This window comes from Toxorhynchites rutilus, chromosome 2 (genome assembly GCF_029784135.1).
Source record: "Toxorhynchites rutilus septentrionalis strain SRP chromosome 2, ASM2978413v1, whole genome shotgun sequence".
Lineage (NCBI taxonomy): Eukaryota > Metazoa > Arthropoda > Insecta > Diptera > Culicidae > Toxorhynchites > Toxorhynchites rutilus.
In genome coordinates, this window is record NC_073745.1 from 186,167,952 (window position 1) to 186,190,930 (window position 22,979).

General features: G+C 48.7%; 1 protein-coding gene across 1 annotated transcript; it reads left to right on the plus strand.

Annotated features, from left to right (window-relative positions):
• Window positions 1-694: 694 nt before the first annotated feature.
• LOC129766509 (uncharacterized) lies at window positions 695-2,744 on the plus strand. The gene is made up of 3 exons (XM_055767077.1): window positions 695-1,279; window positions 1,999-2,471; window positions 2,516-2,744. The coding sequence occupies exons 1-3, from the start codon at window positions 695-697 to the stop codon at window positions 2,742-2,744; spliced, it is 1,287 nt and encodes a 428-aa protein (XP_055623052.1).
• The last annotated feature ends 20,235 nt before the right edge of the window (window positions 2,745-22,979 follow it).

Here is a 22,979-nt window from a genome sequence, read left to right on the forward strand (position 1 = left end):
TTAGCATCCGTGATCTACTGTGGGACGACAGATTCAGCGAATTTGGTGGTGTAAAAACCGGAGTTCGTGTTGCTCGAATGATAGTCACCAAGAACATTCCCTCTCTCGTTACAATCCAGGGCGAAGAAACTGCGTTGAGGTACAAAGGACAACGACAAACTTGCCTACACTGCCATGAGTTTGTACACATAGGCATTCCATGTGTACAAAACAGTAAACTGCTGGTACAGAAGCTCGCAGCAGATCAATCGTACGCTAGCGTAACGAAAAGTAAATCGTCCGAACCCTAACAGAACAAACAAACGAATCCAAGTAAACCAACAAAAGGTCCGCGTACAATCGGACTAAACGATATTGCGGGTCAACACCCAAGTCTCCTTGGAGTAAGTGAGATGCAAACTCCAGTACCCAACAAGAAACACACGATGCCACCCCCCGCAACACCTGCGACAATGAAACCCTCCACATCGCAAGCTGTAATCCAGCTCTCGCCGATTTCTGTTCCGAACGCGATCACATCGCATCGCAGGCCTGATGGCAATGAAACCGATTGCTCACAAACCTCCCAGACCTCGAATAACAGCCGACGCTCACGAAGACAACCGCCGGGCAAGAAAATGCGCCATTCCGGAGAAGACACCATCACCGCTGAACATGAACACATGAGAATTTCTGACGACGAATGCATTTAGAAATGGATAACGTAAGCTGTAATATTGGAACAATAAATATCAACACCATCACCAACCAAAATAAGATTAACGCCCTTCGCACATTCGTTCGCTCAATGGAGCTAGATATAGTATTTCTGCAGGAGGTTGAAAACGAACAACTTGTATTGCCCGGTTACAACGTTATTTGCAATGTCGACCATACGAGGAGAGGAACAGCAATTGCTCTGAAAGAATATATAAAATTCACACACGTAGAGAAGAGCCTGGACGGTAGATTAGTTGCCCTGCGTGTTCATAATGTCACGCTGTGCAATGTGTATGCCCCATCGGGTTCCGTACCTTCGTACTACCTTCGTCATCACTCCGATCACATCATATTAGGAGGCGACTTCAACTGCGTTATCCGACAATGCGATGCGACTGGTCAAAATTCGAGTCCCGCTCTTCAAGCCACCGTTCAGCAGTTACGTCTGTTTGATGTGTGGCAGCAACTCCGTCCACGAGAGATGGAATACACATACATCACACACAATTCATCGTCCAGGCTCGATCGACACTACGTGAGCAATGGTCTCCGAGAACAGCTGAGATCAACAACTGTCCATGTATGCTGTTTCTCGGATCACAAAGCAGTTACCGCAAGAATTTGCCTTCCTCTCTCCGGCAGAGCGCATGGTCGTGGCTTTTGGTCCCTACGTCCACATATACTCACCGCCGAAAATATAAACGAGTTACAAATAAAGGCCGTTTTATATTATCAGGCACGTAGCGTAAACGACACGTACCGACACCGGCAGACAAATACATGATGTATTCATATCATCAGGCATAGCAACTTCTCTGTACGGACCGGCAGCGCAGACGGAGCGGAGAAATGCTACTGGTGATTGAACCGATGTCGTACCGAAGAGCGACGAACGCACCCACACCACGAACTTCGACGTTGGGTTTGTATGTATGGTGCTACTCGCCCATGTAGTTCGTGCCCGGCACCGGCAAAATATTCTTTTCGAGAATTCCTTCATGCATTTGTCTGAAGCGTGCTGTGTATGCCCGGAGCCGTTCCGCTATATATACGCATACACATTTGAAACACACGCAATAATATTTGTTTTGCATGAAACGTGCCGTGCCGGTTACGCTACGTGCCTGATAATATAATATTACCTTAAGGTGGCAGTACTGGACTCGTCAACGGCAAAATTACCGTTCATGGATGGAATGGTGGCTGTCGTGCGCAAAACCTAAAATCAAGTCTTTTTTCCGATGGAAGTCTAGAACAGCATTTGATATCTTCCATCGTGAACAACAACGATTATATCAGCTACTACGGCATGCGTACGATGGCTACCAAAACAACCGTGCCATGCTTACCACCATCAATCGGATAAAAGCAAAGATGCTAACACATCAGCGAGCTTTCTCCGAAATGTTCGTGCGAATTAACGAAACCCTCGTTGCTGGTGAGCCGCTATCGACCTACCAGCTGGGCGAGCGAGTGCGCCGGAAAACCACTATCGAGCGACTGAGAAATGAGAGAGACGAAGTTATGGATGATTCTACTGCGATACAAAACTACATGGTCGAATACTTCACCAATCTATATACAGCCGGACATGTAGAAGAAAATAGCGCATTTCAGTGCGAGAGAATTATACCCGAACAAGATGACGTAAATGGAGCGTGCATGAATGACATCACAACGGCTGAAATTCTTACGGCTATCCGCACGAGCGCATCAAGAAAATTACCAGGCTCCGACGGACTGCCGAAAGAATTTTATTTACGCACTTTGATGTAATACACCGTGAATTGAATTTGGTGCTTAACGACGCTATCAGGTCAAATTTCCCACCTCAGTTCGTCGATGGAGTGATCGTGCTAGTGAAAAAACGAGGGACGGGGGACAGCGCACGCTCCTACCGGCCAATAAGCTTAATCAACTATGACTACAAAATATTATCACGTGTTCTAAAACAGCGGCTGGAGAATGTGCTCCGAGTTCTTGGAGTTTTGACTGGCTTCCACAAATGTTCGACGCTAAACGCAATATATTCCAAGCAACTTTAGCATTAAAAGACAGGATCGCACAACTAAAAGCGAACAGGCAAACAGGAAAATTGATCTCTTTCGATCTCGACCATGCATTCGATCGTGTAGACCATCTCTTCTTGTTTGGTACTATACGAGCTTTGGGCTTCGATACAGCGTTTGTGGATTTACTCTCCCACATAGCATCATTATCTTCCTCTCGATTACTCATCAATGGGCACCTCTCCGCTCCGTTTCAAATCAAACGATCTGTCCGTCAAGGAGACCCTCTCTCAATGCATCTGTTCGTGCTCTACCTTCACCCGCTTCTGCGGCGATTAGAAGAAGTGTGTGGAGCAGATCTCATCATCGCTTACGCAGATGACATTAGTGCCATTTCAACCAGTGTCGATAAACTTGAAGCGATGCGAGATTTATTCCGACGCTTCGAGCGGTCAGCGGGGGCACGTTTGAATGAGGAGAAAACTACGGCAATCGACGTCGGCGTTATAACCAATCCCATGGTTGTTCCATGGCTTCGTACGGAGAACTCCATAAAAATTCTTGGTGTGATTTTCGTCAACTCGATACGATCAATGGTAAAGACGAATTGGGACTTACTCGTTACAAATTTCGCGCGTCTAGTGTGGCTTCATTCCTTACGCAGCTTATCTTTGCACCAAAAGGTAACGCTGTTAAACATTTTCGTATCATCAAGGATATGGTACATGGCAGCAAATCTGCTTCCGGCTACAGTACACATGGCGAAATTAACAGCCACTATGCGAAGCTATCTTTTTCGTGGTGCATGTGCAACCATTCCTTTGGAGCAGCTAGCGCGAAGACGGGAGGATGGTGGTCTAATACCATGGACAGACATACAACTGTACTAGCGCTGTATGTGTACAGCGTTGTACAGGTACCACGATAGCATGACACACATACTTTGGTTGTACATTGTACCGCATGTCAGACTGACATTCAGAAGTTTGAATTTATTGCATTGTATTTTCACCAATATTTCAATGAAAAAGGTTTTTATTTAGCGTCTATACTATCGAACACAACAAATATGTTTCCAATCTGAGTTATCAACTCAAGAGAAAGTCATTGAAAAGAATGTATACCAAATGTTTTGATTCGTTTTGTTCATGCTACCCACCGCTAACCGTCTATGGCGCTGCGCACAGTACAACTGTAGCCATGTACAGTGGTAAAATAGGTCGGTACAGGTACAGCGATTGTACCGAGTTGCTTGCATGGTTCTAGCACTATACATGGTGACAGACATACAATTTTCGAAGTACAACGGTAGTACAGCTGTATGTCTGTCATAAGTATAAATCTACAACTGCCAGCGCATAAATGTAAGGCACTGCTCATCAATCGACATCTGCAAGAAAACGTCTCTCTTCCTTACTACCGTTCTTTCCTTTCCCACACAAATGTTCCTCCTTCAGATCTCCCCTGCCTAAAGCTTATCCTAAACCATATCCCAAATTTCCCCTTCCAAATCCGACAACAACCTTCCGCCAACCTCATCCATCACTTTTTCCTCGAACAAACAGCCAAACCGAAGGTCGAAACAGCAAATCCTGCAATCAATTGGCCACGTTTGTGGATGAATATAGCTGCTCGGAACTTATTGCCTTCGCAACGCAGCACCCTTTATATGTGGACAAATGAAAAATTTTCACATCGGCGACTAATATACGTAATGAGGAGAACAAACGATGAGAGTTGTCTGCACTGTTCTGCCACCATCGAGACAATACAACACAAATTTTTTGGGTGCCCTAGAGTACGGGCTGCGTACGATCTACTACAATAAAAGCTGCTAGTGATAACTGGCAGGCGACGCGTTCTCCATTCAGATAATCTTCTCCGGCCCTCACTGGAGGGGATAGCAGCGAATGAGAGAACATTGATATTGAAAGTATTGTTGACTTATATCACCTTCATTGATAGATGTAATGATAGGATAGATATTGATGAACTAAAATTTTATTTTGATTTTATTTTTTTTTTATCCAAAATATATATTTTTATTAAGGCTCATATGGCGTCAACCTGACGGGGCCGGGAGTTCAATATTTCGACAATGTTTGCCTTATAACTATGTTAGTAATATGTAACCGATTACTCGCGGTTGGCTCGAGGTTAGTATTACAAGTGTTTTCGTAATTGTGATGTTGCTGTCTCCAATGCTCTGTACCTGTGCCCGACACGGGATACTTCCTTTTGGGATGCAGCTGACCATTAATCAGCAACGCCCCCTAGTCTGTACCCCATATCTAGCGTGGTGCGTCTTCTCGACTCGAGGAATCCAGGATAGAATGGTCACTAGCCGGCGCAAACATCAGCTCGTGTAGAGTTGTCATGAGCGATACAACCTTTTGCTCTTGTTGAATGATCAGTGGACTGCACAACCTTTGGCTCGTGTATCTGTAAAGAGTGTGTGTATGTATTGCCGCGACTAAGTAAAAGTTTATAGATCGGATAGGAGGGATATGAAACAGGGACACAACGAAGGAAACATCATTAAACGTTGACATCGGCGTTTCTGAGGAACAGGTATAGATGAAGCAGAAGATCAGGATCACGGCTACCTAAGATATCCCGGACGGGGATATCCGATTGTCTGCCTTTTGCTCTCAGTGCTCTAGAGAGCTGAGAGCGGGCAGCATGGAACCGGATACACGACCAGACAACATGCTCGATGTCGTGGTAGCCATCGCCACAATCACAAAGATTGTTTGCTGCGAGCCCAATGCGATAGAGATGCGCGTTTAGGTTGTAGTGATTGGACATAAGCCGAGATATCACGCGAATGAAATCACGACCTACATTCAATCCCTTAAACCAAGCTTTCGTCGAAACCTTAGGATTAATCGTGTGTAACCAGCGACCGAACTCATCTTCACTCCACATGCGCTGCCAACTAACGAGTGTGTCCTGACGAGGAATGTGAAAAAATTCATTATACGCAATTTGCCTTTCAAAAAGTGTGCCTTCTGAAGCGCCCACCTTAGCTAGCGAGTCCGCTTTCTCATTCCCCGGAATCGAGCAATGAGAGGGAACCCATGCTAAGGTAATCTTGAATAATTTTTCGACCAAAACACTCAATAGATGTCTTATTCTTGTTAGGAAATAAGATGAGCGTTTATCAACTTTCATTGAACGAATTGCCTCTATTGAGCTGAGACTGAAAAAATAAAATAATGGTCGATGGGCAGTGTTTCAATGATCCCTAGTGCGTAGTATATCGCACCCAGTTCAGCGACATACACGGAACAAGGATCTTTGAGTTTGAAAGAGGCATTGGAATTTTCATTGAAGATGCCGAAGCCAGTGGACCCGTTTATGAATGAACCGTCAGTAAAGAACATTTTATCAGATCTAACTTTCCCATATTCTGCCGAAAATATCGGCGGAATAGAATCGGAGCGTAGATGATCTGGGATTCCATGGATTTTTTGTCGCATGGACAGATCAAAATTGACAGAGGAATTGCAAAAGTATGGGAAGCAAACTTGGTTGGAGATGCCCGGTGAAGGGTGCACTTCATGGGTAAGGAAATCATGGTACAAAGACATAAAACTTGACTGAGGAGTCAGTTGGAGTAGATTTTCGATATTATCAATCACCAATGAATTCATGATCTTGCAACGGATGAGAAATCTGTAGGATAATTCTGTGAATCGAAGAGTAAGCGGGGGTACTCCTGCCAAGACTTCGAGACTCATCGTATGTGTCGAATGCAAACACCCCATTGCTATACGCAAGCAACGATATTGTATTCTCTCCAGCTTGAGAATATGAATCCTGGCAGCTGATCGGAAGCAAAAACTGCCATATTCTAACACTGATAATATCGTTGTTTTGTACAACTGAATGAGGTCACCTGGATGGGCGCCCCACCATGTTCCGGTTATTGTTTGGAGAAAATTGATTCTTTGCTGGCATTTCTGTTTCAAATACGCAATGTGTATTCCCCAGGTACATTTAGAGTCAAAGTATACCCCAAGGTATTTGAAAAACATCGAGTGCCTGATCGCTTTACCGGATAGGTGAAGCTGGAATTGGGTGGGTTCGTGCTTCCTAGAAAAAACGACCATTTCGGTTTTCTCCGTAGAGAATTCGATATCCAGCTTGAGGGCCCACGTGAACAGGTTGTTCAGGGTATCTTGCAAGGATTTTTGCAGAACGGCGGGATTAGTACCGGTGATGGAAATAACTCCATCGTCTGCAAGTTGTCTCAGCGTGCAGTTTCTAGTTAGACAATCATCCATATCATTGACGTAAAAACTATACAAGAGGGGGCTTAGGCAGGAGCCTTGTGGTAGGCCCATAAAACTGTATCGAGAAGATTTCAAGCTGCCATGATTGAAAAACATGTGCTTTTCTGAGAGTAAATTGTACAGGAAATTATTCAGAATTGGCGAAAGTCCACGATTATGAAGTTTCTCTGAGAGAATTTCCATGGAAACTGAATCAAATGCCCCTTTGATATCGAGAAAAACGGAAGCCATTTGTTCTTTACGAGCAAATGCGATTTGGATTTCAGAAGATAGCAGCGCGAGACAATCGTTCGTCCCTTTACCTCGGCGGAAGCCAAACTGCGTATTTGACAGCAAATTGTTCGCTTCAACCCACTTGTCCAAACGAAGTAGAATCATTTTCTCTAACAATTTACGAATACAGGATAACATTGCAATCGGCCTATACGAGTTGTGATCGCAAGCCGGCTTGTTGGGTTTTCGTATGGCTATCACTCTCACTTGTCTCCAGTCATGCGGGACAATATTCAGCTCCAGAAACTTGTTGAACAAGTTCAGCAAACGCTGTTTCGCCAAGTCGGGAAGATTCTTCAACAAGTTGAATTTAATCTTGTCCGACCCCGGAGCTGAATTGTTACATGAGAGGAGGGCAATTGAGAATTCTACCATCGAAAAATTCTCATAATCGCATTGGAGCGGAATGTCGCGTACGACGTTTTGTGCAGGAACGGAATCGGGACAAACCTTTCTTGCAAATTTGAAAATCAAACGGTCAGAGTATTCCTCACTTTCATTTGTATGGTTCCAGCCACGCATTCTTCTAGCCGTATTCCAAAGAGTGCTCATAGCTGTCTCCCTTAACAAACCATTGACGAATTTCCGCCAATATCCACGCTTTTTTGCTTTAATCAGACCTTTTAGTTTGGCTTCTAGAGCTTGGTACTTTCGAAACCATTCCACTAATCCAGTTTTCCTGAATTTTTTGAAAGCGGATGATTTTTCAAGGTAGACCTTTGAACACTGCTTGTCCCACCAAAGTGATGGAGGACGACGTCGGAAAGTGGTAGCAGGAACACGTTTCTTTTGAGCTTGAAGTGCGCTTTCGTAAATCAAACTCGATATAAAGTTATACTCTTCGAGTGGAGGAAGTTCATGCATTGAAACAAGTGCTTCAGATATTGTTTCTGCAAATTTTCTCCAGTCAATATTTTTCGTGAGGTCATACGCAATATCGACTGACTCACGAGAACCTGATTCATTGGCGATCGATAAAATTATTGGCAGGTGATCACTACCGTGGGGATCTTGGATTACCTTCCACGTGCAATCCAGGGATAACGAAGAAGAGCAAAGTGATATGTCTAGCATACTTGCCCGTGCAGGAGGGTTGGTTATCCTAGTTGCTTCCCCTGTATTTAAAACTGTCATGTTGAAGTTGTCGCACAGATCATAAATCAACGTGGCACGGCTGTCATCGTAGTGTGACCCCCATGCTGTTCCATGGGAGTTGAGGTCACCTAAGATTAGCCGCGGCTCCGGCAATGCCTCGATGATATCAAAAACCTGATGGCGGCCGACCATGATTCTTGGAGGATTTAAAATGTTGTCCACCAGGTCAGAAAGCGCAAGCAAACCAGATTGTGGCTGTTGCCTCGACCGCGAAAATGGAACAGACGGGGTGGGTGCTGCTCCGGGAAGTGCTGAGGACCCCTGGTGCGTAGAAGAACCGCTTAAACCAGGAGGTACTTGCTTCGGTCTATTCTCAGCACGTTCAATTCGAGTTTTCATTCCAACTGAGGAAGTTTCGGTCGTCTTTTTGGGGAGTGATGGAAAAGAAGTAATTTTTCTTTTCCTGACGGCACCCTGCGATGTATCGGAGCTTCCTGCATTGGGAGCGTCAGCAACAGGCTCGTCGTTCTGCAGAATGGAGTAGGGATTGTCCTGATTCGTTGGTACGGAATTCTTAAGCATTTCTGCATAAGTCCGCTTGGAACGTTCCTTTAAGGAACGCTTGATTTTCTCCCCTCGTTGTTTGTACACTGGGCATTGGATAAGATCATGAGGGGTGATTTCGTTCGCTTGGGTCCTGCTTGAGACGACAACTCGTAGTTTGTCTGGCCCCATCCGTGTAATCTCGGTAACTGCAGAAAACTTCTGAGTAAGTTCCTTCGAGATACGAATGACATTGAGAGGTTTAGATTTTCGTCTAAAGTATACAATGAATGGGCCTTTGGAGCCTTCATGGTATTCTTTTGGAAGAAAATCCTGTTTTTCGTCAATGTCCTCATCTTCGGAACTTCCAACTTCATATACAGAAGTTTCTTCCTCAACTTCTGCTTCATCTTCCTGCTCTTCAGGAGGAGGATCAGTATCGGAAATATTCAATGGCGTCGATGGGGGATCCTTCCCGCCCTCAGCCATATAAAAAAAATCGGTCAACTGTTCGATATGAACAGAATATAATGATTCAAAATAAATAAATGAGTGAAAAAAAAATATTTTTTTATAAGGTTATGATTTATTTTATGTCAAATAAAATGCTAAAATGAAAAAAAGTTCCAATAAAAATTCAACGGTATATAAGAAATAATGATCACCCCTAATGCCAACGTTTGCCGATTTGGTTAACACAAAGTTGAACAATGGTGTATATCGTGCACAGAAGGAAGAAGGAATGATAGGGAAACAAAAGAAAAATAAATTTCTACTTGCCGCGGCTGTGTGGCGTGTGTGATGAATGTGTCTGATTTGGATCCTCAGCGCGCACCACCTTAAATTTCGCTACACTCGCAAGCGCAACCGATGAAAAAGCACACTATTATTCGATGTGAAAAAAACACCTTTGTTGGATCGATTAATAACTTGTCCGATCTGCTTGCGAGTTGTCGAACCAATCAAAATAACAATTTTATTTTGATGTCGGAGATTAAATATTATGTAAATAATTTCAACTAATCATACAAACGACAAATAAACGTATTATAAAAAAAAATCCATCTTACTTCGCAAAACTTCAGAGGGAGCTTCGCCGATCCTGAAGTTGAACAGTACTCCGCACGTCTTAAAGGAACGTTCATAAACAGGTTGTACAAGCACTGAAGGGATTCATCTATTTTCCAGCCAATCTTTTTCATTCCTTTTTTGAACGAATTGTGAACAACATGCAAACCACAGCTAGGGGTAGTGTAGGCAAATTGGTCATGGGGGGCTTGTTTGGTAGTATAACTATTGACTATTGACACCGTATTGATAGGCACCTTATGTTTGAAGAATTTAATGAATTTTGAGTCACCCTGTACTTCATTAGAGCTGTCGCATGTCGAAATATAAATAAAAACAGAAATTGCTCCCTCGATAGCCATTCGGCCGTAGTTCTGTGCGCATGCTATCTTGTTACCGATCATTTCAAAATTCTTCGGTCACAAAAGGTTGTTTGTGTAAATATTTTCTGTCTAGTGTGTAAGTCAATTTTTGTTTTGCTTCGACTGGTATTTTTTTTTTTTTGGCAGATTTATCTCACTTCTTAACTAGGCGAACCTAGCCAGAATTTTCACCTGCCCCCGGGCTTCTGAATGCCAAAGGGGGACTAGGCTCTGCGGAATGCACGTATCTGCATGCTCGTGTTGTTTCAGTCCTGACCGAGAAATTGTCGGACAATCGCGCAGGTGCTAAGGATGACCGACTTTTGGATGCCGGCCAATTCCTTCTCCATATTCAACACCTTTAGCGCTTCCAGAAGTGTCTTCGGGACAATTCCAGTTCCAGAGAGAACGACTGGAACAATTCTTGGGACCTCCCTTAGCCCCCACAGTTCCTTGAGCTCCACGGCCAATGGTCGGTACTTGCAGATTTTGCGACCATGGGTCTCCTCCAGATTCTGGTTCAGTGGAATAGCGACATCGATGATGGTGACTTTGCGGTCGCTCTTGTCGTAAACCATTATATCTGGCCGGTTGTGGTGGATCGAGAGGTCGGTCAGAACAGTGCGATCCCAGTACAGCTTGAAACGGTCATTTTCCAGGACAGGTGCAGGCAGGTACCGGTAGTTTGGTACGTTGTCTTCCAGTAGAGCACATTGGAGCGCCAGTTGTCGATGAACAATACGGGCCACGTTGTTGTGGCGCTCGGTGTAGGCTGCGTTGGCCAAAACGGGACAGCCTCCCATAATGTGCTCTATGTTTTCACCTGGTTGATGGCACATCCGGCAAATGTCATCAACGTCTTGATGCCAGACGTACCGCCTGCAGTTTCTCGTCGGCATTATCCTGTCCTGGATGGCTATCATGTCGGCTTCTACTACTGAAGAGAGTTCACCACGCGTTAGCCACAGATTAGATGCGGCCTTGTCGACGTGTGGCCGATCCAGTTGATGGGGGTGGGCACCATGCACTGCCTTCTGCTTCCAAGCTGCAATCTTCTCCTCCACTGTCTGCAGATTGCAGTTGAGTTGGTACTCCGCTTGCGCCAAGTGCAGAGCGCTGTATCCTCTGTCGGCGGCGCAGACAGCCCGGTATAGCGCGTTTTGGTTGGCGCGTTCTGCGAAGTACTCGCGCAGTTGTCGTACCTGGGCAACACACAGTGCAGATATGTCGACTATTCCAAGTCCCCCTTCTTTGCGTGGCAGTGAAACTCTCTCCAGTGCCGATTGAGGATGGTGCATTCCGGCCTCTTTGAATGCTTTCCTCATCCTCCTCTCAAGGTCCTCTAGGTCAGTTTTGCTCCATTTGACTACACCAAAACTGAAGGTCAGCAGGGGAACCGCGAATGTGTTGATCGCGCGTACCTTGTTCCCCGCGTTGAGGAAAGTCCTCAGGACACAGTTCACTCGACTCAAGAACTTGTCTCGCAGCTCCGTCTTGATGTCGGAGTGGCGAATCCCGGTGAGCTGTCGGAATCCAAGATATTTATAGGATTCGCCACGAACCATGTCTCTTATGAACTCGCCGTCATAGACCTCGTAACCTCCGGATTCGGTAAGCTGCCCTTTCAGCAGATGGACACAGCGGCACTTGTCAAGGCCGAACTCCATGCAGATGTCCCTGCTTATGTCTTCGACAACCCGGATAGCTACACCTAGACGCTGACGTGAATCAGCGTAGACCTTGAGATCATCCATGTAGAAGGTATGGGTCACTTCTTCGTGGGCGCCGTCGCCATACCTTATTTTATAGCCATGACCGTTTCTATTGAGCGTCCTACTGAGGGGGTTCAGTGCCAGACAAAACCAAAGCGGGCTGAAAGAGTCGCCTTGGAATATCCCCCTCTTTATCTGCAGCGTTCTAGACTGCAACACATTTTCCCCATCACTGAGGTGCAGAGACGTGCTCCACTGCCTCATCGCATGCTGCAGGAACCTAACGACGACGGGATCAATCTTGTAGAGCTCCAATACCCGGACGAGAAACGAGTGAGGTATGGAGTCATAAGCCTTCCTGTAATCGATGTAGGCCATACTTAGGTTCCGCTGGTTATATACCGCCTGGCCGACTATGGCTGCGTCGATGATGGCCTGGTCTTTGCAGCCATGCGTATTTTTCCTGCATCCTTTCTGCTCTTCTGCGATGATGTGATGCTGTTCGCAGTGAGCAGAAACTTTGGCGGTAATTATGCTGCTCAGTATTTTGTACAGACTCGATAGGCACGTTATCGGTCTGTACTTTGATGGGTTCAATGTGTTGCTGTCTTTCGGGAGGAGGAAGGTGACGCCACGGGTGGCGAATTCAGGAAGGTTGTGTGGGTCACGTAGCACCTTGTTGAAGCACTCAGCTATCTTTGGATGTGCGACGGTCAGCTTCTTGTGCCAAAAGTTCTGGACACCATCGGGGCCCGGTGCTGCCCAGTTCCTCAGGTACCGCGAGGCTTCGCGGACATCGTTCTCTCCGACGATGATAGCTGGCATCTCTCCAATTTCACCACAACTCTCCTCCTCCCGTCTTAACCACATTTGCCCGTCGCGATGTTCTACTGGGGTCTCCCAAATACCAGCCCAGAAGTTCGTCACATCGCTAATATCTGGCAAACCTTCGCGGTAGTCGGGCTTCTCGTCGCTAATGTGGTCGTAGAACGCTTTCTCGTTATCTCTGAACATCCGATTTTGTTCCTGGCGCTTTGCAGAGTCAGAGTAACGTTTCAGCCGTTTTGTAAGGACGCTCAATTGCTGTACCAGTGTGTCGAGTTTTTCCGTCAGCTGGTGAGCTCCCAGCTGGCGAAGTTCAGTAGGCCGCACGATCACAGCAACTTGGCGACATAATTTCGCCGATCTGCTGCCTCTTTTGTACGCCATCAGTCTTCCAATTGCGGCGCGCTTGTTTAGGATCCGTTGCTCCAATCTCCTTCGCCATGGAGGCTCACGCCTTTCACGGAGATGTTGGAGCAGTCCGCCTCTTGGCCTAATACGGTATCCTAAACTTTTGGCGGTCGCCACAGCAGCACAGTAAACTTTCAGTTGCAGCTCCTCCATGTTCTCAGCATCAACCAAGTGCAGCGGAAGAACGTGCTCGTTCATGAGCTTTACTGCACTTGTCAGCCTGCGGGAATGCTGCAACTTCGGGATCCTGGGGCGCGACAATGGGTCTGTGTCGCGGAACTGTGAGATCGCCTCGTCGTAGTGGAAGACCAGATCGCGTAGTAGTTGTTGATCTGGCTGTGGATCTTCCGGCTCAGGGGGTTGTTGTACTGTGGCCTCCACTGGTGCTGTTTCGCGTGCCCCACTCGCGAATGAATTGCTCAGCCGTACTGAACTTCGTCTCGACACATCGCTTGCTCTGTTGTTCCTGGAGCTTATTTCTCTCTGCACCTGCTGCTTGATCTCGTCGATTTGCGTTTGGGAGAGCATGTTGTTGCGTACTATCGCTCTACGCCTCGCGTTCATCGCGTTCTGATCAAGCCTCCCGACGAACTCTGGATACGCTTCCTCGAACATTGTTAGTATTCGAGGGCGACCGCTCATGTCCGTCTCCAAAGCAGTGCAGATGTAATAGGCGCGGATCACGAATTCATTCATTTCGTGTGTCCACATGATCCGGCGCCTAGTGGTACCCACAAGTGTGGACGACTGTCGTCTGGCAGTCGCAACACGTCTCGTAGGCGCAGCATTTCTTGGGTGATGTCGATGGCTGCTGTTTCCGTGTGGCGGTAGCTCTTCGGGTTGAACCCGGCTGGTGGCCCGCTCTTGCACATCGCCCTCCAGCCGCTGGCCGCTCGCTCTTACGCCCGTTCCAGGACCAGCTCCAGTTCGGGGACCCTCCTCGGGTGATCGCATTCTAATTACTCTTCGTGATCGTAGCTCCATTTTATTGGGTGTATCTCCTTTGCCCGGGAGACAGCGGGTTGGCAAGGCCTCCATGACCCGGGAGGCCTTCCCCGGGAGAGATATAGCGCTCTGACTCGCTCGCACCCCCTCACTTAGCCACTTTCGACACCCGTTCTCGGAGCCAAGACCAGGTGTGTGTTTCCAGTTCACGCCCGATCTAAAAATGTCGTCATATGATCTTCGTGGAGGCGTGAGATAGGAACATTTGAGACCAACAGGCAGGCTCCTACCCTATGTTGATCCCCATTTGAGAACACATTTTTTTTTTTTTTTTCAGACTTATCTCACTTCTTAACTAGGCGAACCTAGCCAGAATTTTCACCTGCCCCCGGGCTTCTGAATGCCAAAGGGGGACTAGGCTCTGCGGAATGCACGTATCTGCATGCTCGTGCTGTTTTAGTCCTGACCGAGGAATTGTCGGACAATCGCGCAGGTGCTAAGGATGACCGACTTTTGGATGCCGGCCAATTCCTTCTCGATGTTCAACACCTTTAGCGCTTCCAGAAGTGTCTTCGGGATAATTCCAGTTCCAGAGAGAACGACTGGAACAATTCTTGGGACCTCCCTTAGCCCCCACAGTTCCTTGAGCTCCACGGCCAATGGTCGGTACTTGCAGATTTTGCGACCGTGGGTCTCCTCCAGATTCTGGTTCAGTGGAATAGCGACATCGATGATGGTGACTTTGCGGTCGCTCTTGTCGTAAACCATTATATCTGGGCGGTTGTGGTGGATCGAGAGGTCGGTCAGAACAGTGCGATCCCAGTACAGCTTGAAACGGTCATTTTCCAGGACAGGTGCAGGCAGGTACCGGTAGTTTGGTACGTTGTCTTCCAGTAGAGCACATTGGAGCGCCAGTTGTCGATGAACAATACGGGCCACGTTGTTGTGGCGCTCGGTGTAGGCTGCGTTGGCCAAAACGGGACAGCCTCCCATAATGTGCTCTATGTTTTCACCTGGTTGATGGCACATCCGGCAAATGTCATCAACGTCTTGATGCCAGACGTACCGCCTGCAGTTTCTCGTCGGCATTATCCTGTCCTGGATGGCTATCATGTCGGCTTCTACTACTGAAGAGAGTTCACCACGCGTTAGCCACAGATTAGATGCGGCCTTGTCGACGTGTGGCCGGTCCAGTTGATGGGGGTGGGCACCATGCACTGCCTTCTGCTTCCAAGCTGCAATCTTCTCCTCCACTGTCTGCAGATTGCAGTTGAGTTGGTACTCCGCTTGCGCCAAGTGCAGAGCGCTGTATCCTCTGTCGGCGGCGCAGACAGCCCGGTATAGCGCGTTTTGGTTGGCGCGTTCTGCGAAGTACTCGCGCAGTTGTCGTACCTGGGCAACACACAGTGCAGAAATGTCGACGATTCCAAGTCCCCCTTCTTTGCGTGGTAGTGAAACTCTCTCCAGTGCCGATTGAGGATAGTGCATTCCGGCCTCTTTGAATGCTTTCCTCATCCTCCTCTCAAGGTCCTCTAGGTCAGTTTTACTCCATTTGACTACACCAAAACTGAAGGTCAGCAGGGGAACCGCGAATGTGTTGATCGCGCGTACCTTGTTCCCCGCGTTGAGGAAAGTCCTCAGGACACAGTTCACTCGACTCAAGAACTTGTCTCGCAGCTCCGTCTTGATGTCGGAGTGGCGAATCCCGGTGAGCTGTCGGAATCCAAGATATTTATAGGATTCGCCACGAACCATGTCTCTTATGAACTCGCCGTCATAGACCTCGTAACCTCCGGATTCGGTAAGCTGCCCTTTCAGCAGATGGACACAGCGGCACTTGTCGAGGCCGAACTCCATACAGATGTCCCTGCTTATGTCTTCGACAACCCGGATAGCTACACCTAGACGCTGACGTGAATCAGCGTAGACCTTGAGATCGTCCATGTAAAAGGTATGGGTCACTTCTTCGTGGGCGCCGTCGCCATACCTTATTTTATAGCCATGACCGTTTCTATTGAGCGTCCTACTTAGGGGGTTCAGTGCCAGACAAAACCAAAGCGGGCTGAAAGAGTCGCCTTGGAATATCCCCCTCTTTATCTGCAGCGTTCTAGACTGCAACACATTTTCCCCATCACTAAGGTGCAGAGACGTGCTCCACTGCCTCATCGCATGCTGCAGGAACCTAACGACGACGGGATCAATTTTGTAGAGCTCCAATACCCGGACGAGAAACGAGTGAGGTATGGAGTCATAAGCCTTCCTGTAATCGATATAGGCCATGCTTAGGTTCCGCTGATTATAAACCGCCTGGCCGACTATGGTTGCGTCGATGATGGCCTGGTCTTTGCAGCCATGCGTATTTTTTCTGCATCCTTTCTGCTCTTCTGCGATGATATGGTGTTGTTCGCAGTGGGCAGAAACTTTGGCGGTTATGATGCTGCTTAATATCTTGTACAGACTCGATAGGCACGTTGTCGGCCTGTACTTTGATGGGTTCAATGTGTTGCTGTCTTTCGGGAGGAGGAATGTGACGCCACGGGTGGCGAATTCAGGGAGGTTGTGTGGGTCACGTAGCACCTTGTTGAAGCACTCAGCTATCTTTTGATGTGCGACGGTCAGCTTCTTGTGCCAGAAGTTCTGAACACCATCGGGGCCCGGTGCTGCCCAGTTCCTCAGGTACCGCGAGGCTTCGCGGACATCGTTGTCTTCGACGATGATAGCTGGCATCTCTCCAATTTCACCACAACTCTCCTCCTCCCGTCTTAACCACATTTGCCCGTCGCGATGTTGTACTGGGGTCTCCCAAATACCAGCCCAGAAGTTCGTCACATCGCTAATATCTGGCAAACCTTCGCGGTAGTCGGGCTTCTCGTCGCTAATGTGGTCGTAGAACGCTTTTTCGTTATCTCTGAACATCCGATTTTGTTCCTGGCGCTTTGCAGAGTCAGAGTAACGTTTCAGCCGTTTTGTAAGGACGCTCAATTGCTGTACCAGTGTGTCGAGTTTTTCCGTCAGCTGGTGAGCTCCCAGCTGGCGAAGTTCAGTAGGCCGCACGATCACAGCAACTTGGCGACATAATTTCGCCGATCTGCTGCCTCTTTTGTACGCCATCAGTCTTCCAATTGCGGCGCGCTTGTTTAGGATCCGTTGCTCCAATCTCCTTCGCCATGGAGGCTCACGCCTTTCACGGAGATGTTGGAGCAGTCCGCCTCTTGGCCTAATACGGTATCCTAAACTTTTGGCGGTCGCCACAGCAGCACAGTAAACTTTCAGTTGCAGCTCCTCCATGTTCTCAGCATCAACCAAGTGCAGCGGAAGAACGTGCTCGTTCATGAGCTTTACTGCACTTGTCAGCCTGCGGGAATGCTGCAACTTCGGGATCCTGGGGCGCGACAATGGGTCTGTGTCGCGGAACTGTGAGATCGCCTCGTCGTAGTGGAAGACCAGATCGCGTAGTAGTTGTTGATCTGGCTGTGGGTCTTCCGGCTCAGGGGGTTGTAGTACTGTGGCCTCCACTGGTGCTGATTCGCGTGCCCCACTCGCGAATGAATTGCTCAGCCGTACTGAACTTCGTCTCGACACATCGCTTGCTCTGTTGTTCCTGGAGCTTATTTCTCTCTGCACCTGCTGCTTGATCTCGTCGATTTGCGTTTGGGAGAGCATGTTGTTGCGTACTATCGCTCTACGCCTCGCGTTCATCGCGTTCTGATCAAGCCTCCCGACGAACTCTGGATACGCTTCCTCGAACATTGTTAGTATTCGAGGGCGACCGCTCATGTCCGTCTCCAAAGCAGTGCAGATGTAATAGGCGCGGATCACGAATTCATTCATTTCGTGTGTCCACATGATCCGGCGCCTAGTGGTACCCACAAGTGTGGACGACTGTCGTCTGGCAGTCGCAACACGTCTCGTAGGCGCAGCGTTTCTTGGGTGATGTCGATGGCTGCTGTTTCCGTGTGGCGGTAGCTCTTCGGGTTGAACCCGGCTGGTGGCCCGCTCTTGCACATCGCCCTCCAGCCGCTGGCCGCTCGCTCTTACGCCCGTTCCAGGACCAGCTCCAGTTCGGGGACCCTCCTCGGGTGATCGCATTCTAATTACTCTTCGTGAACGTAGCTCCATTTTCTGGGTGTATCTCCTTTGCCCGGGAGACAGCGGGTTGGCAAGGCCTCCATGACCCGGGAGGCCTTCCCCGGGAGAGATATAGCGCTCTGACTCGCTCGCACCCCCTCACTTAGCCACTTTCGACACCCGTTCTCGGAGCCAAGACCAGGTGTGTGTTTCCAGTTCACGCCCGATCTAAAAATGTCGTCATATGATCTTCGTGGAGGCGTGAGATAGGAACATTTGAGACCAACAGGCAGGCTCCTACCCTATGTTGATCCCCATTTGAGAACCATTTTTTTTTTTTTTTGATTGGCAGACTTATCTCACTTCTTAACTAGGCGAACCTAGCCAGAATTTTCACCTGCCCCCGGGCTTCTGAATGCCAAAGGGGGACTAGGCTCTGCGGAATGCACGTATCTGCATGCTCGTGCTGTTTTAGTCCTGACCGAGGAATTGTCGGACAATCGCGCAGGTGCTAAGGATGACCGACTTTTGGATGCCGGCCAATTCCTTCTCGATGTTCAACACCTTTAGCGCTTCCAGAAGTGTCTTCGGGATAATTCCAGTTCCAGAGAGAACGACTGGAACAATTCTTGGGACCTCCCTTAGCCCCCACAGTTCCTTGAGCTCCACGTCTCTTATAAACTCGCCGTCATAGACCTCGTAGCCTCCGGATTCGGTAAGTTGTCCTTTCAGCAGGTGGACACAGCGACACTTGTCGAGGCCGAACTCCATACAGATGTCCCTGCTTATGTCTTCGACAACCCGGATAGCTACACCTAGACGCTGACGTGAATCAGCGTAGACCTTGAGATCGTCCATGTAAAAGGTATGGGTCACTTCTTCGTGGGCGCCGTCGCCATACCTTATTTTATAGCCATGACCGTTTCTATTGAGCGTCCTACTGAGGGGGTTCAGTGCCAGACAAAACCAAAGCGGGCTGAAAGAGTCGCCTTGGAATATCCCCCTCTTTATCTGCAGCGTTCTAGACTGCAACACATTTTCCCCATCACTGAGGTGCAGAGACGTACTCCACTGCCTCATCGCATGCTGCAGGAACCTAACGACGACGGGATCAATTTTGTAGAGCTCCAATACCCGGACGAGAAACGAGTGAGGTATGGAGTCATAAGCCTTCCTGTAATCGATGTAGGCCATACTTAGGTTCCGCTGGTTATATACCGCCTGGCCGACTATGGCCGCGTCGATGATGGCCTGGTCTTTGCAGCCATGCGTATTTTTCCTGCATCCTTTCTGCTCTTCTGCGATGATGTGATGCTGTTCGCAGTGAGCAGAAACTTTGGCGGTAATTATGCTGCTCAGTATTTTGTACAGACTCGATAGGCACGTTATCGGTCTGTACTTTGATGGGTTCAATGTGTTGCTGTCTTTCGGGAGGAGGAAGGTGACGCCACGGGTGGCGAATTCAGGAAGGTTGTGTGGGTCACGTAGCACCTTGTTGAAGCACTCAGCTATCTTTGGATGTGCGACGGTCAGCTTCTTGTGCCAAAAGTTCTGGACACCATCGGGGCCCGGTGCTGCCCAGTTCCTCAGGTACCGCGAGGCTTCGCGGACATCGTTCTCTCCGACGATGATAGCTGGCATCTCTCCAATTTCACCACAACTCTCCTCCTCCCGTCTTAACCACATTTGCCCGTCGCGATGTTCTACTGGGGTCTCCCAAATACCAGCCCAAAATTTCGTCACATCGCTAATATCTGGCAAACCTTCGCGGTAGTCGGGCTTCTCGTCGCTAATGTGGTCGTAGAACGCTTTTTCGTTATCTCTGAACATCCGATTTTGTTCCTGGCGCTTTGCAGAGTCAGAGTAACGTTTCAGCCGTTTAGTTAGGACGCTCAATTGCTGTACCAGTGTGTCGAGTTTTTCCGTCAGCTGGTGAGCTCCCAGCTGGCGAAGTTCAGTAGGCCGCACGATCACAGCAACTTGGCGACATAATTTCGCCGATCTGCTGCCTCTTTTGTACGCCATCAGTCTTCCAATTGCGGCGCGCTTGTTTAGGATCCGTTGCTCCAATCTCCTTCGCCATGGAGGCTCACGCCTTTCACGGAGATGTTGGAGCAGTCCGCCTCTTGGCCTAATACGGTATCCTAAACTTTTGGCGGTCGCCACAGCAGCACAGTAAACTTTCAGTTGCAGCTCCTCCATGTTCTCAGCATCAACCAAGTGCAGCGGACTTCTTCGTGGGCGCCGTCGCCATACCTTATTTTATAGCCATGACCGTTTCTATTGAGCGTCCTACTGAGGGGGTTCAGTGCCAGACAAAACCAAAGCGGGCTGAAAGAGTCGCCTTGGAATATCCCCCTCTTTATCTGCAGCGTTCTAGACTGCAACACATTTTCCCCATCACTGAGGTGCAGAGACGTGCTCCACTGCCTCATCGCATGCTGCAGGAACCTAACGACGACGGGATCAATCTTGTATAGCTCCAATACCCGGACGAGAAACGAGTGAGGTATGGAGTCATAAGCCTTCCTGTAATCGATGTAGGCCATACTTAGGTTCCGCTGGTTATATACCGCCTGGCCGACTATGGCTGCGTCGATGATGGCCTGGTCTTTGCAGCCATGCGTATTTTTCCTGCATCCTTTCTGCTCTTCTGCGATGATATGGTGTTGTTCGCAGTGGGCAGAAACTTTGGCGGTTATGATGCTGCTTAATATCTTGTACAGACTCGATAGGCACGTTATCGGCCTGTACTTTGATGGGTTCAATGTGTTGCTGTCTTTCGGGAGGAGGAATGTCAGCACTTTTTTTTTTTTTTTTTTTTTTTTTTTTTTTTTTTTATAGAGGTGAGGAACGCTCTACCAGCCTTATCTGGGAAGGGTTAACCCAGACGTCGAGTGGGGATCGCACCCACAAAAACCAAGCCCTCTACTCGTTGCCTTATTCCCCCTGGGACCACATCTAGGCGACTACTTCAGGGGGCGGCTGTGCTCATGCACTCTTCGAGTTTTCAACGCTGACTAGCGTTGTCCTTCCCTTTTTCTCAACATTTTTTCTCTCTATTCGCTTTTCATTCCACTGCGCTTATGTCCTCTTCGCAGGCATCCATTTACCCGTCGAGACGTGTACCGATTAGGAATTGCCCTCCAACTTGACGCGCAACCCGTCACAGTCACCCTCGCGGGATTTCTCACCTGTCGAGACGTGCACCGATTAGGAAGCGCCCTCCAACTTGACGCGCGCCCCGTCACAGTCACCCTCGCAGGATTTCTCTCCCAGCGGAGCGCCGATTAGGTAGTGCCCTCCAACATGACGCGCACTCCGTCACAGCTACTCTCGTGGGGTATGCACCATTTTGATCATGGTTTCATCCTTGATGCTCGCTCCTTCGAAACGTTCGCAGTGTTTCTCCATCCAGGCCACGATCAGGCGTTGCCAGGCAGGCATTTTTGCTCTTCTCCGTGGCAGTATCCGGTTACCTGTCGAGACGTGCACCGATTAGGAAGCGCCCTCCAACTTGACGCGCGCCCCGTCACAGTCACCCTCGCAGGATTTCTCTTCCCAGCGGAGCGCCGATTAGGTAGTGCCCTCCAACATGACGCGCACTCCGTCACGGCGGCTCTCGGGGGGGACTATCCGGTACTACAGCCGTCTCGATTATTCATCTCTTATGGTCAGGCGTTATCCGCATGCTGGTCGGTCCTCCACTTCCGCTGTAGCTCGGACATGATATGTACGATTGCACTGTTTACTGCGTTCCAGGTGCCCTCGTCACGACACATTTCCTCCACGATGTTCCCAGCATGAAGGGTAGGCAGCCCCTCACGCACTGTGGTGAATCTGGGACATTCGAATACGATGTGTTCCGGTGTTTCCTCCACATTTCCACACTCCGGACAAAGAGGCGATCTTGCGTGTCCGAACCGGTGCAGATACTGCCTGAAGCAGCCATGACCAGACAAAAACTGCGTTAGATGGAAATTTACCTCTCCGTGTTTCCTGTTCACCCAGCCCATTAGTGTCGGTATGAGCCTGTGCGTCCACCTGCCGTTTTGCGCGGCACTCCACTCTTGCTGCCACCTAGCCATCGACTCCGCCCTCATTAGCTTCCGGATTCCTCTGGTTCCCCTCCTCCTATAGCACTCGCTGTCCTCCGCCAAGATGATGTCTATGGGGACCAACCTGGCTATGACGTAGACCGCTTCTGTTGACACGGTTCTGTACGCACTCGCGACTCGCATCGCCATGAGCCGGTACGTACTATTCAGCCTCTTCGTGTTCCGCTGAGTTTCTAACGCCGCGATCCAGGCTGGACCACCGTAACGTAGTGTCGATGAGGAGACACTAGCCAAGAGGTGCCTCTTGCTGCTGCTTGGGCCAAAGTTGTTGGGCATGATTCGTGTCAGTGCATTGATTGCCTTCGTTGCTTTTTTACAAGCGTAGTCGACGTGACTGTTGAAGTTCAGTCGATCGTCGATCTGCACCCCCAGGTATTTTAGGTCTCGCTTCGAGGTTATCGAGTGCTCTCCAATTGTGATTTCTGCACGTTGCACCGCCCTGCGGTTGCTGACAATCAGCATTTCCGTCTTGTGGTGGGCTATCTGCAGTTTCACACTTTGCATCCACCTTCCGATCATGTCTATCGACTCGGTCGCGAGCATTTCGACCCGTTCC

Coding starts and splice junctions, on each gene's coding strand:
- LOC129766509 (XM_055767077.1), top strand. CDS start 695: ATGGATAACGTAAGCTGTAATATTGGAACAATAAATATCAACACCATC. Junction 1,280..1,998: donor TGAGATCAACAACTGTCCAT/GTATGCTGTTTC, acceptor CGATTATATCAG/CTACTACGGCATGCGTACGA. Junction 2,472..2,515: donor TTTTATTTACGCACTTTGAT/GTAATACACCGT, acceptor CGACGCTATCAG/GTCAAATTTCCCACCTCAGT.